The sequence below is a fragment of the Choloepus didactylus genome, chromosome 9 (assembly GCF_015220235.1).
Source record: "Choloepus didactylus isolate mChoDid1 chromosome 9, mChoDid1.pri, whole genome shotgun sequence".
Lineage (NCBI taxonomy): Eukaryota > Metazoa > Chordata > Mammalia > Pilosa > Megalonychidae > Choloepus > Choloepus didactylus.
Genome location: NC_051315.1, coordinates 45,564,592 through 45,579,391, shown reverse-complemented (window position 1 = coordinate 45,579,391; position 14,800 = coordinate 45,564,592). Strand labels below are relative to the sequence as shown.

Here is a 14,800-nt window from a genome sequence, read left to right as displayed (position 1 = left end):
TTTTGATGGAATCTTGTACTTAACTATTGTTACTGAAATGATTGAAGTTTCTGTGATATTGTTGTGGGATGAATGTATTTTGTATATGGAAAGATAATGTCATTTTGGAGTCCAGGGGGTGGAATGTGCCAGTTTGAATGTATTATTTCCCCCAAACGCCATTATCTTTGATGTACTCTTGTGTGGGCAGACCTATCAGTGTTAATTAGATTGTAATTCTTTGAGTGTTTCCATGGAGATGTGCCCCACCCAACTGTGGGTGATGACTTTGATTGGATAATTTCCACGGAGGTGTGGGCCTGCCCATTCAGGGTGGGTCTGAATTAAATTACTGGAGCACTATGTAAGATCAGACAGAAGGAGCAAGCTGCTACAGCCAAGAGGGTCACTTTGAAGAAAGCACAGGAGCTGCAGATGAGAGACATTTTGAAGATGGCCATTGAAAGCAGACTCTTGCTCTGGAGAAGCTAAGAGAGGACAAATACCCCGAGTGTAACTAAGAGTGACATTTTTGAGGAACTGCAGTCTAGAGAGGAACATCCTGGGAGAAAGCCATTTTGAAGCCAGAACTTTGGAGCAGACACCAGCCACGTGCCTTCCCAGCTAACAGAGGTTTTCCAGACACCATTGGCCATCCTCCAGTGAAGGTACCTGATTGCTGATGTGTTACCTTGTACACTTTATGGCCTTAAGACTGTAACTGTGTAACCAAATAAACCCCCTTTTATAAAAGCCAATCTATCTCTGGTGTTTTGCATTCTGGCAGCTTTAGCAAAGTAGAACCAGGGACCTAGCGATAGACAGCAAATGGTGAAGGGGGAATGATAATCTAATAAGAACAGATAAGTTATAGAGGGTAAACTTAATGTTCTGGGAATGCTCAGGAACAACTATGGTTTGTTAATTTCTGGGGGGTATGGTAGGAACAAGTTCACAGAAATGTAGTTATTTTAGGTTATTTGTTTTTCTTATTCCTTTGTTGGGTTATAGTCTATTTTCTTGGGGTAGGGTAGGAACATGTTGGAAGCAATGTAGTTATTTTAGTTTATTTGTTTTTTCTTATTCCTTTGTTTTGGTTTTGTTTGAAATGTTTTTTATTGTTTGTTTTTTTAATTTTTTGATAAAGTTAAAAAAATGAGTGTCAAAAAAAGTAAATGAACAATGGGGGAAGGAGGGGAATGGAATGTTTTGGATGTTCTTTTTTATTCTAATTTTTATTTTATTTTTGGAGTAATGAAAACATTCAAAGATTGTGATCACAATCTTTGAACAACCTTGAACAACTGATTGTACACTTTGAAGGATTGTATGTTGTATGAATATATCTCAGTAAAATTGCATTTAAAAAATTGCCTTTGCACCACAGTTCATTCAGACATTCTTTTAGGGATTACAAACCTATTTAGATTGTTTGCCTAAGGGAACTACTTTTAACTCCTCCAGTAGTAGGTGAAAACATGTCACTAATATTTACATAGTGCTTTCTGTGTGCCCAGCTTTGGTCTAAGAGTTTCACATGTATTAATTTCTTATTCACAACAATACTGCAAGGAAGTCTATTCTTATTCTTTTTTTTATCTTTCATATACAGAAATGGAGACATGGAGGGGGTAAGTAAAATATCCAAGATTACAAAGCTAATCAAACCAGGATTCAAAAGCCTTTGTGAGATTAGAATGGAGAAATGATAGAGAAAGAGATTCCACTGTTAGAAGACACCTGGGTGCATGTATCCCCACGCTCCGAGCTCTCTATCATGCAAGGAAAGGGCTTGAAAATATTTTTAAGATCACCTAGATTTTGGTAGCTTTACTGTATCCCGATCAATTTAGAATATAAGGTTCTACTTTGGTACCTAAACATTGATCAAAGAGGACATTCACTTATGTTAATTGCTACTGGAATAGGGGGTGAGCTATTTGGTCCAATGTCAATAACAAAATATTGTTTTATTTTCTTATTGTATTTCTTTTATCTTATTTTAGTAAAGATGTTTATAGGAATGTCATTTATCTGCCAAGAAAAATTATCCAAAGAAAACTGTTTCTGATTAGTATGTGATTTGTTCTTCTTTACCTACCCAGTTATACAGAAATATTATCTCTTCTTATTCTTATTTTGGCAATTGAATTGAGCATAAAAATTGCCATTTCTTTGTCAAATATTTGATAGGTATGTAATCACCTCTAATTTGAGTGGTTAGCTACTTGAAAGTTTTAGTTTAGTAAAATGATTGTGTGGTAAAACTGTGGATATTCAGATATTTGCGGGGAGAAAGTTATGATTTAATGAAAAGTACTTAAAAGTAATAATACAAAAGTTTTAGTATTGTCGTATTTAAATACCATGTAAATAAAATGTAAATAAATTGATCCTCACCAGTGGACAGCATTTGACACATGCTGACAAATATTTTAAGTCAAAACAGAGAAATACTGCACCACTTTGAACATGTGAGTTTATGCATGTGTATGCAAGAGGTGGTAGTTAAGTGGGGAATGTGGAGGAGATGTGAACAAATTAATTTAGCAAAGTTTAATTTTTGAAATTTTTATTGGGGTAGCTATATTAAATTCTGTTATTGATGTGCTTTGGCTTTATGGAATAGACATGTTCATTAAAGAAAATTGCCAGAAGGTTCATGGTCCATGTTCAAACATTCATACATTTTAAGATGTGATTCTAGTGAAGAGGGGAAAGTATAATGGCTCACCGATATCTCCAAGTTACTACAACAACGTTAAAATATCACAGAATGTAAATATAAAGAATCACAAATAATTTTGAGAGCTGTAAATATCTATGGTGAGTTTTGGGTTTAGCATATTCTCTTAAACATTTAAAGGGGAAAAGGGTAAAAGAACATAACACACTCGATTGTTGGGTTCCCAGGCTGCTGCAACTGTGTTTGAATGTTCTACAAGTGATGCTGGACCCACCTCTTGGTCACTCTGGTGCTGCTTCACAGTATTTCATAGGAGCTATCGATTTAGGAATGAGCAGATGTGGGTTTAAGAAGGAGAGATTCAGAACATGGATGAGGAAAATATTTTAAAATGCAATGGTAACTGAGTAAATTTACAAAACTGCAATCAAGAGTAAGGGATTATTCAGTAGCCTGTTTAATGAAACACGTGAGTGAGAGGGAGTAACAGCTTTAATGTATATTTATCAAGGGCTGTTTATTTAAACATTTCTTTGATTTTCATGAAGCTTGAATTTCTTTGCTTTTACTTTGTATTATGAAATAATTTTTCATGACGCCTTTTTGTATTTTAAAGTTTTTTTTTTTTTTTTGCACCTTACGCTTTTTTACAGGATTGAAGTGTGTATGTCTTTTGTGTGATTCTTCAAACTTTACCTGTCAAACAGAAGGAGCATGTTGGGCTTCTGTCATGCTAACCAATGGAAAAGAACAGGTGGTCAAGTCTTGTGTCTCTCTCCCGGAATTAAATGCCCAAGTCTTCTGCCACAGTTCCAACAATGTTACCAAAACTGAATGCTGCTTCACAGACTTTTGCAACAACATAACACTCCACCTTCCAACAGGTAAGGGGTTTATCTTCGTTCATTCACAACTGTTCATTCCAACTGTCTTATGTTTCTTTAAATAAGAAAATGTGTTTCACAGTTCTGTTTTTGTTTTTGACTGGTAAAATTCTTGAGAACCTAGCAGAGGTTGATTTTTTAAAGAAAATTGCACAATGCTGTCAAGACATTGACAACAACATAATTTTGATGAAGTGTCTCTGAATTGTATTGTTTGAACTGACTAATGGACTTATAGTAAACTCTAAGTTTTCATGGAGTCTTTTGAAGCAAAGAAATTGAGACGAATTCCAAGAAAGAAAGAAAAGAAAAAGAACGAACTAAAAGTAACTGGTTGCCAACTTTTGTAGAGACAGATTTCTTTTTGCATGAACACTTTCTGCTTATCTCCTCCATCCCCCATACTCAAGCAGGAGACTCATTGACAGAGGCAGAAAGGAATTTGACCCTTCATTATTCATATTGTTCAGATATATTCCTGTCTTGTCCCCAATTCTATGGCCTTTTCTTCTAATTCACAATGTTAATAAGAATCTTAATCTCGCCTCCTATTTGCAAGCAGGAATCTAAAACTTTGGGGGATGCTAAGCGGAATATAATTTTGAGTAAAAACTAGTTTATAACATAAAAATGGTTCTGTTAGTGAATGTTTTTAAATGTTTATTAATATACTAATTATGTAGTGCTTATTAATGTGTTAATATCTATATACATATATACACTTACGATATATTTTAAGGTAGTATCATTCATTCTTCACACATTTCAATATCACCATATCAGTGCACTACCACAATATTTTTTAATCATTTTTTTATTGTTGAATATAACATATAAACATAGAAGTGATAACACAGTATTATTTTTAACTTGTTTTTTTTATAAATCAATTGCCATTTTTTTTTTACTTAAAAACATTTTATACTGAAGCACAGAATCACTATCACAAATGAAAAACCAGTTTCACTTGCCATAAATAGAAGATAATTATGTAAATAAGCAAACAAACAGAAGCAATGCTGTGGCATTCCAATTAAATATTTTGTGTTTTCTCTTTAAGAGAGACAAGAAAAGATGTTAAAGACATACTAATACGAAGTGAGATTTTTGATAAGTGATCAGAAAAACTAAAAGAAAACTAGATAAGAAGTCATTATATGAGTCAATATTATTTAATATCATGTTTGTTTGCCAGCTCAATTCATGTTAAGAACCTCTAAAATCATTTTATGTAGCACCACTGGTACTTGCCTCACTCTTTGAGAAACACCTTTGTAAGGCATTGTCCTATGTATTACAACCCCAAAAGACATACCTGAGGTATTCTATCCCTAAAAGCTACTCACCGTCTCAATTTTTAGATATCATTTATTTTTTCTCTTTCTCAGAATTCATAGATTTCCTTATTTGATAGTGATCTAGGATCTATTCTGGACACACTACTTTCCTTACATTTCCTCTCTGTGTTTATCTGTGGACCAGAAACACTCTGAGGTGAAGGCTCCCTATATTTATTGTTGGACTTACCCATGATCAAAATCCAAAAGATTAAGGAGGTGGGGGAAGGCATTTCACAGCCTATAGCATTGGCCTATTTAATGGTCTTCTTATCAATAAATTATCCAAAACACCACAATCTGCCTGTTCATTTGGGATATAAGATGCTACTTTGATTATAACAAAAGGTCTTGGAACACAAGATTCTCTTATGCAGCTGGGAAAGTTAAAGGTATTTAGTGCAGCTAGAACGTAGTTCCTTCCCAGAACTATAAACTCTGCCTAAGTAACAAGAAGCCTATGATTCTACTCCCAAGTCCCATCAAGAACCAGTTTCTCTTCTTAAAACAACTTCATTAAGATATAATTTATATATAATAAAATGTTCACATTTTCCGTGCCTAGTTTGATGAGTTTTGACATATATATCGCCATGTAACCACCACCACATTTCTGTTTCCATCTCCCGTAAATGTTCTTGGTGAAACCGCCTTTCCCCAGGGACAGACAACTGATTTCTTTTCTATTATCATAGATTACATTTATTTTCCTGGAGTTTTATATAAAAAGAGTCACATGGAATGTTTTGTGTTTGACTTCTTTCATTCAGCATAATGTTCTTGAGATTCATTTATGTTGTTAGGGGTATCAGTTGTCTGTTCCTTTTTATTACTGGGTAATACTGCAGTTTTTCATCCATTCATCCATTGAAGGGCATTCATCCTGTTTCCATTTTGCAGATACTATTAACAGATTGCTGGGAACATTCATGTACAAGTCTTTGTTTAGTTATATTTTTCATTTCTCTTGGGTGAATATCTAGGAGTGGAATTACAGGGTCCTGTGATAAGTGTATGTTTACCGTTATAAAATCTCCCAATTTTCAAACTGGTTGTACCATTTAACATCCCCACCAGAAATGGATGGTAGTCCAACTGTCGTCATGTTCTTGCCAGCACTTGCTATAATCAGTCTTTTTAATTTTAGCAATCCAAGTGATTAAGTAGGGGTAGTTCATTGTGGCTTTAATTTGCATTTCCCTCATGATTAATAATGATTGTTTCATGTGCATATGGGCCATTTGTGTATCATCCTTATAAAGCATCTATTCAAATCTTTTGCACACTAAAAAACTTGGGTCATTAATCAATCTTCTTATGGTTGAATTGTAGGAGTTCTTTATATATTCTGTTTCCATGTTGTCACAAACTAGTATTTATATCCCTGCTCTGCCTAATAGCGTTTTGCTGATTTCAAATGTGATAACATATTTATGAAAGCATTCTGAAAAGTGTACAGTGTGACATTTCCACAGTACTTAATACTCTGCCACATATTCATGGGAAAACAGTAGAAGAAAAGGTCAGGAGGTGACCAAAGGATTTCCCTTCGCAGTTCCAGCTGTAAGCCAAGTGGATCCTTGCCTCTCTGGCTCTTTCATCTTTATTTCTTTGCTACTTAAACATCATCCCAGATTGTGGGGCCATTTCTAGATTCCTGAGTTGATGTAGGTTAATTATTGATGTAGATCTGATAAGGGTTCAGCTGGCTCTCTTCTGACCTTAGATCTTGTCTGTAATGATTGGGCTCTTGCTTTGTTACCTTGTTATAAAATTCCTACTTCGAATATAGCTCGTGACTTTTCTTCTCCCCCTTCCTCTCCCTGCAGGTGCCCTAGTAACTCTGCAATTGGAGAACAGCCTGTGCTCACTCTTGCCCTCCTGAAAATCCTTTTAAGTATTTGACTTTAATACCTGAAATACTAGACTAGTGGCTTTCATACAGTTTCCCACTGTGACACACGGAAATACATTTTATATAATTTCTTAGTGTCCACACCCGCACCCACATGTGCACACAACTGAAACAAGAATTTCACAACACATCTGGACCCTTAACATGTATGTGGTACTCTGATCTATGCTATTGCTTTAAATAAAAATGCTGATCAGACCCCACTAATAGGTAATATGCACAGTTTAAGCCACACCATTTTAACTGATATTTAAAATGTGGTAGTTTTAAATTAAGCAAGGATATTTATTATTTTAATTCACTAGTACAAAAACTATTAAAAATCTTGTTATTTTAATTTCAAATGCTTTCCTTTTAAATGGCCTTTAAAAAGTCTTCTTGCCCATTTATTTTTAAAGCTACAATGGATTAGATTTGTCAAATTAATTTAGATCACTGTAAGTAAAATTTGATTTAGAACACATTGAATTTAATCACCTGCCCCTACCCAAAATACCTTCTTCTTGTTTGGCATTACATGTTGATTTAAATTTTAGGAGTTAATTATTTTATAGTTGATAGAAGTAATTTTATATTTTGGTGGAAATAGAATATTTTAAAAACTTCTCCCCATCCCTGACACTTACTGAAATAGATATTTTTGATGTCACAGGGGAAATGATCTTCCAAGTTCAACTGTATTAACACAACTATTTGGAGGGTTTTTTTTCCTCCTACATAGAACTTGGAAGATAGCAACTGTTTCCAAAAACAGTCTTTTACTTGACTAGTGCTTTGAGTTCATGTCTTTACTAACAGCAAATATGTTATTATTTTCACAAAACAAGTGTAGTATTGAATATTTTAAAATTAAATACAGACTATGCAAATCAGTTAAACAAGAGAAACATATATACTTTATGCAAATTACCCTGTCTAATTTCTTCTTCCTGTTTATTTTTAGATCAGATAAGAATAGCTTTCTTTAATTTCCAAAATAATTGCCCATCTTTCTGGATGTTACTTTTCTTCCTCTGACTCCAGAGCCCTTTGATCCAGGACTCCCAGATTTCATTGTTTCCTACATAGTAACATGCAAGAATTTTCTGTCCTCAGCTTCCTCTGAGGTTAGGAGAAAAGCCATTTAGGGGGAAAAATCACCTTCAGAAGTAAATGATATATCCTTAACTCCTCAAGAATATTTCCATTTCAAAAAGAATATCCTTATTTACAAAAATTAGTGTGCAATGAGGGAGAAATCCAGGTAAAGTTAGTAAGTGAAGAAGTTCCAGTTGCATTGGAAGATATTTTGAGTGTGTATCCTTTCAGTAGGTTTTGCCCTATAATTCATTCTTACCAATTATTTTCACAATTCCTTTACTCCTTTTAAGAACCCGATTTGATGTTGGTTGGGCCCTGTTTCTCTATCCTCCACATGTCTTAAAATTTTTTTTCTTATTTTTTTATATCTGAGTTTCTGTTAATTTCCATATCTACAGATTCTGTGGGTTTGATTCTGCAGTGTTTTTTTTTTTTTTTCTTTTCCCTTTTTCTTTTTTCTGCTGATTCTGTCCTTGGTGGCTTCTCTCCTTCCGTGTTTTGTGATTTCTGATTGTGAACTCATATTTTGGGGAAACTTACCTGAAGGAATTTTTTGAATCTGTATTTAAAATGTGTTTCTCCAGAGATGATTTACATTATCTTCTGCAAGATGCCTGGCAGCACTACCAACCCAAATCCACTCAATATTTTGATTGGGCTTTTGGGGCCAAAATGTAGAGTCAGTTCTAGCTCTAACCTGCCTACAAGGGTACATACTTGTGGTGAGGAACTCTTAGAGAGATTTTACTTTTCTTTTTCCTGCTCTACCCAAAGCCAAGCATGAGAGAGACAAGAATACCCTCTTTGACACTCTGCAGAATGTTTTAAATTTTGTTTTCTTTTCAAGGTAATGCCATTCATATTTGTCTGATTTATGAGAGTATCTCAGATATGACCTTTCACTCTTTCAAGAACCATTGTGGAACCTTTTAAATTTTATTAGGTTTTCAAGGTAATGCCATTCACAGTTGCCTGACTTATGTGAGCATGTCAGATATGACTTTCCACTCTTTCAGGCACCATGTTTTATCTCTTCATCTTGTGATACAGTCTGATAAACCAAGTACTTGGCCATTGGGAATTGGCAGATGCCTCCAGGGCAAATGGCAGCCCTATTGCTCAAGCACCTCTCTGGATTTGCATTTTATTTTTGGCCATTGAGCAATTCATTTATTTTCCCATCAGCGTAGTCACATAATAGAACAATATTTCTCGTTTATATTTTATACAGTAATTTTGTGCTGCATCAAGAAGGATTTCTATGGACATCTAACATGTAACTTGGCAGAAATGGAAATTCCAGGATAGTTTATTTTTGAAATTATGCTGGCATAATTAACTATCCATCTGGAAGAGAGAGTTGTACCACAGAGTCATACCATATACAAAAATAAATTAAAGCTCGATTAAATATCTAATTGTGAAGTATAAAACAAGTTAAATGTCAGAGAAAAATTTAGAAAAAATATTTTTGTGACTTTATAGTGTGGAAGCTGTTCTTAAATAAGACAGGCAACCCAGGCACTATAAAAGACAAGTATAATTGACTACATGAAAACTAGAATAAAAGTGAATGATAAAACATCACACAAATAAACCCAAAAGATAACTAAATAATAGGTAGAAAATTTTCAGCATATATAACTGGAAAAAGGTGACTATTTAAAAGATAAAGAGCTCCTGTGTCTGTGTGTGTATGTATGTGTGTGGTGTGTATGGCAAGAGAGAAAAACTGGGGGGAGAGGGATGACAGAGACAGAGGACTAAATATAAAAATGGGCAAAGGACACAAACAAAACATTTACAGAAAAGAATATCCATAGTGGTCAGCTGTTGAAAAGGTGTTCAAACTTCACTAAAAGTTGGAGAGATGCAAATTTAAACAACATATTTTTTTTACCCATTACACTGGCAAAAGTTAAAAAGAATGATATATCAGTCAGGATGTTTCAACTAAAAAGATCATAAACTTAGATAATAATGCTTTAAACACTAAGGCAGTTCACTGACCAGCATGATAATAAATCTGGCAGGAGGTTGTTTCCCTGGTTAGTAAAGACACTCAACAATGACCTCAGTTCACTTCCAGATTTCACTTCCAGATCATCCCTGTTGTTTAAGACATTATTGTTTAAGTTTTTCATACTTTTATCTGATGGTTTTTCCTTTTGTGTATCTGCTTTTGCTAACAAGGAAAACCTAGGGTTTTGTTTTTAGGGATCTCAAGGTTTAAGGAAGACAAAAGCCAAGGCACATGGTTTGCTCCAGTTGGGGAATCTAATAGAAATGTCTCATATTAACTGAGATAGCAAATATTTCTTTCCTTATTGGAAGTTTAAACCAGTTATAAACCTGTCTCCTTATAACCCCAGATCGGCGGCTTGGGCTTATCACTAAGCAGAGCAGGGGAAAAAAGAAAAGAAAATTAACAATAATAAAGAAAACTTCCTTAGAAGCTGTGCACATGGCCTAGCCATCTCATGGATTTTAGGCCTGCATTTTCCTTCCCTGTGTGGTGCAGGGACTTTCCACATAAAAACTTGCTTTAAGGTAGTCCCAGAATGTTAGTGCCCTCAGCTGCCTGCTAGAGGAAAGTACAAATTCTCTCTGGAGCAAGGCGCTTTAATATTAGGTCTCATAGAAACACAGACAGATACTTTGTCAAGGATGTGAGTAGTATCTGGTTAAGAATAATCAGACACACAAGGGTGCAAGACAGCATTTGATGTACCAGCAGGAAAAAAGCTCACACCAGAAACAGGTCATGAAGATTTCATATAATGGAATTAACAGACAAAAATTATAGACCAAATATTTTTCAAAGTCTAAAGAAACAAAAGATGAGTTTGAAAATATTTTTAGAGAACAGGAAACTAAAAGAGAGGTCTAACAGATTTTAGCAATAACAGAAGAAAACTTTAAAATTAAAAATATGATAATTAAAATTAAAAACTTAACGAAGAAGTATAACAGCAGATTAAACACAACTGAAGAAAGAATTAGGGATCTAAAATACAGAAAAGAAGAAATTATTCTGTATACACAGTACATAGAGACCTTATAATGGAAACTATGGAAAAGTGGATGACAAATAGAGGAAAGTGTAAGAAACTTTAACATGTGATTTTACATAGTGGTCCCTAAGCTGAGGAGAGAAAGAACTAGGCAAAGGCAGTATCTTGAAGAGATAACAGCAGAGAATTTTCCAGAATTGGTGAAAGGCACCAACCCACAAATCCAAGAAATTTGATGAATATCAGATGTACAAATATAAAGAAATACAGAGCTTGATACATCATATTGAATCTACAGAACACCAAAGAAAATAGAAAATTCTAAAAGTTGACAGAGAAATAACGTAAATGAATTTCAAAGGGGCTGCACTAGAACTGATGTTGTCTTCTCATCAGCAAAAAGTGAAAGGAGAAAGAGTGGAACTGTATCTTCAATATTTGTAAAGAAAACAACTGCTAACTCAGAATTCTATACCCAGGAAAAATATCTTCAAAGAATGAGAGAATGGAAATGACATTTTCAAAGCAACAGTAAATAGAATTTGCCATTAGCAGACCATTTGATGATAGGGTATACTTCAGGCAGCAGGAAAATAATCGCAAATTCTTGACATGCAAGAAGGAATGAAAAGCACAGACGGTTATAAAAAATGTGACTAATTCTAAGGAACATTAATCTAAAACAATAAAATTAATGTCTTGTAGAGTTTTTTTTTATTTTTTTTTATTTTATTTTTTTTATTTTTTTAAATATTTATTGAGTACTTACTATAGCGAGACAGTATGATACGGTAATTACAAGCAAAATATCTGGAGTCAGATTGCAAAGGTTTGAACCCGGGTTCTGCCACTTGTGGCCTTGGGCAAATTTCCCAACTTCTGTGCCTCAGAACTAACAGCTGTAAAATGGAGATGTAATAGTGCCTATCGCAGAGGGCTAAATGAATTAAACGAATTAATGTAAATCGCTTAAACAACACCTGATACATGATAAGTGCTTAGTATTATTACTCCTAAGTATTTGTCACTGTGTTAGACATTTGCACATAACTTATCTCATTGACACAGTCCTCACAACAACCTGTGAGATTGGTATTACTAATCTAATTTTACTGAAGAAGAAAATAGCGGGTCACTGCGAAGTAACCTGTACAAAGTCACAAAGCAATTATGTGACGGGCTGGATTCGAGACTCCTAATTCCACTAACTACTTAAATATAAGGAAATCTTGACAGCCAGGGCCCTGAAAACTAGGAAAGAAGGTTCAGAGCTGAGTCACGGGAAGATACAGGCAGCGGAAGGGAAATGCCAAACTTCTAGTCCCACAGTCTCAAGGTCCCCAGGATTCCACCTTATGCTGCCTGCAAACTAATCTCTTTAGTAGCGACAATAGGAAATTTATCAGCAGTTAGGGGCTCAAGGAAGCCTGGTGCCCGGCAGATACTTAAACACTTACAAACGGAATTCCCTCAGGCAACTCTTGCTTCACAAACGTTTAGCTAAGGTCAGTGTACTGAGCACTGACCGAGGAGCGAATGGAAAGGCCCTAAGCTTGTTTGCCCGTCTGCACAGTTCTAAGAGATAAGTGCAGGCAGGACCGGCCCCACCTCCCAGACCTCCCTGGAACACCCATCCCAATCTCCCACGAACTCCCTCCGGCTGCTCCTACAGGCAGGCCCGGCCAGGCCTCCTCTGGTTCCTCTCACCGTCCTTCATCTGGACAATATTGCTGGCGGCCACCCGGTCGGAAGCGACTAGGACGTAGTCGGGGCCCTGGATGCCGATAAGGTACTCCATAGCGGCGGAAAGCCAAAGGCTGCAAGTTCCACAGAGCGCGAGACTCGCCGGCTTCTTCGCCTCACCGGTGAGACAGCACCTGTAGAGTTTTATAAAAACAAGATAAATGGATCATTCAATGCAAAGATAATATTATAGATGTCAGATGTGGGGTAATTGAAGTTAAAATGCCCTAAGGGCCTTGTTTTTTCTAAGGGAAGGGTGAAGATATTGTTAAATATTATGCTTTGAAATATGCCTGTTGTAATTTCTAAATGACTTCTTAAAGAATAGAAAATGAGCATGTTCCTTCTTATCCATAATTGGGGAAAAATTAAATGATTAAAAAAATCCAAAAGAAGTCAAGAAAAGAAAGAAAAGGAAGCCCACAAAAAATCTGACAAAAAGAAAGCATCCAGATATAACAGCTATAATTAAATGTAAATAATTAAATGTAAATAAAATGAACATTCCAGTTAAAAAACAAAGATTGTGAGATTGGAGAAAACAAATACAACTACATGTTGTTTAAAAAATATATGTCTAAAATCAAAGTTTTCAGAAATGTTGAAATTATTGGGATGGAAAAGATATGCCATGCATATATTAAACAAAACAGTTTATTTATATTAATACCAGACAAAATAAACTTTGCAAAAAAAATTGCTAGAGTTAATAAGGGTCACTTTATAACGGCTGAAGTTTTAATTTACCAGGAATTCTTAATAAATTTAAGTTAATGTATATTTAAGAACTTGGTTTCAGAAATAAAGGAAATATTTACTGATCTTTAAGGAGAAATAGAGATATCTACAATCTCAGAGGGAAATTTTAATACACCATTATCTTGGTAATTGAAAGAACAAGTAAATTTTTAAAAAATAGTGAGAACATACAAGATCGAAATAACATGATTTATGAACAATGTAATTTCTATAAAAATATAACTTACCAAACTTGAATAGTCTTGTAACATTAAAGAAATCGAATCAGCAGTTTAAAAAAAGGCAGTGAAAAATCATCCCAAAAAGAAAGTTTCAAAGCCTAGAAGGCTTTACCAGAAAGTTCTGCTAAACGTCCAGGAGCAGATAATTCTTACATAAACTCTTCTAAAGCAGACAAAGAGGAAATGTCCCTTAGCTCATATTATGGGTGACTTTGATATCAAAACCCAACAAAGTTCAAAAAAGGAAAATTATAAGCCATTTTCATTCACGAACGCTGATGCAAATATCGCAACCTTAACCTAGAACCATGTAAGAAAGAGGATTCTGGGAACCATAGTTCCAGCTTAGCCAAGTTGGCATGAAAATGGTCAAGCACAAGGGTAAAACTATTTTTTTTTTAAGGGCAAAGAAGTTATTACCCCCCAAATCAGGACAATGGTTACTCTGGGAAAAGGGAGAGGGTTGTTATCATGTGGGGATATCTGAGGGGAGGTTGCACAGATGTTTATAATTATTTCTTATGTTCTACATATATGTTGTATGCACTCTTGTATATTCATTATATTTCACAAATAAAGAAGACCAAAGCATCAATTTTTAAAGTAATTTTTGGGTATAGGTAAATTTATGGAAGGTAATATATTCCACTTTTAACCACTGAAGTTGGTGTTGGAGAAATCTGACAAGCAAAGTATATTACTTAACTCTTTCCTTACAAATTTCACACTGTTTGATTTGTTTTGTTGTACATATATTCCTTTGCTAATAAAAAAAAATCCAATGGAGTGAAAGTAAGCATGACTATAAATACATGTGGCAAAGACATCTTGTTTCGTCCAATATCCATTTTGTAGCAAAACCTAGACTTTTAGCTGGTCTGGGCTGCTTGGCTAACAGACAATATGTGCAGCTACGCTTGCAGCTGTGTGTGGCCATGTGATTATTCTGGCTAATGAGATGAGTGGCAGTGTTTTGGAGAACTACTGAGAAGTCTCATTAAAACAGAATTGGCACATTCTTCTGCTGTCCTCCATCATGTTGTCTGGAATGTGGATGTGAAGGCTGGAGTTCCAGTGGCTGCCTTGGGCCATGAGGATAATGGCTATACCACAGGGATGGCAGAAAGGAAGCTGGATGGAGCCTGAGTCTCTGAAAAATTCATGAAGTCACTCTGTTAGCCC

At 35.1% G+C, this 14,800-nt stretch overlaps 1 protein-coding gene across 4 annotated transcripts in view; it reads left to right on the top strand.

Annotated features, from left to right (window-relative positions):
- ACVR1C (activin A receptor type 1C) overlaps positions 1-14,800 on the top strand; it is a 242,857-nt gene that overhangs the window by 190,903 nt on the left and 37,154 nt on the right. For all 4 annotated transcript variants that reach the window (XM_037850103.1, XM_037850102.1, XM_037850105.1 and 1 more), the window contains one exon: positions 3,319-3,549. In XM_037850103.1, coding sequence (XP_037706031.1) covers positions 3,396-3,549 — 154 coding nt within the window. In that variant the 5' untranslated portion in view covers positions 3,319-3,395. The remainder of the gene's footprint in view (positions 1-3,318; positions 3,550-14,800) is intronic.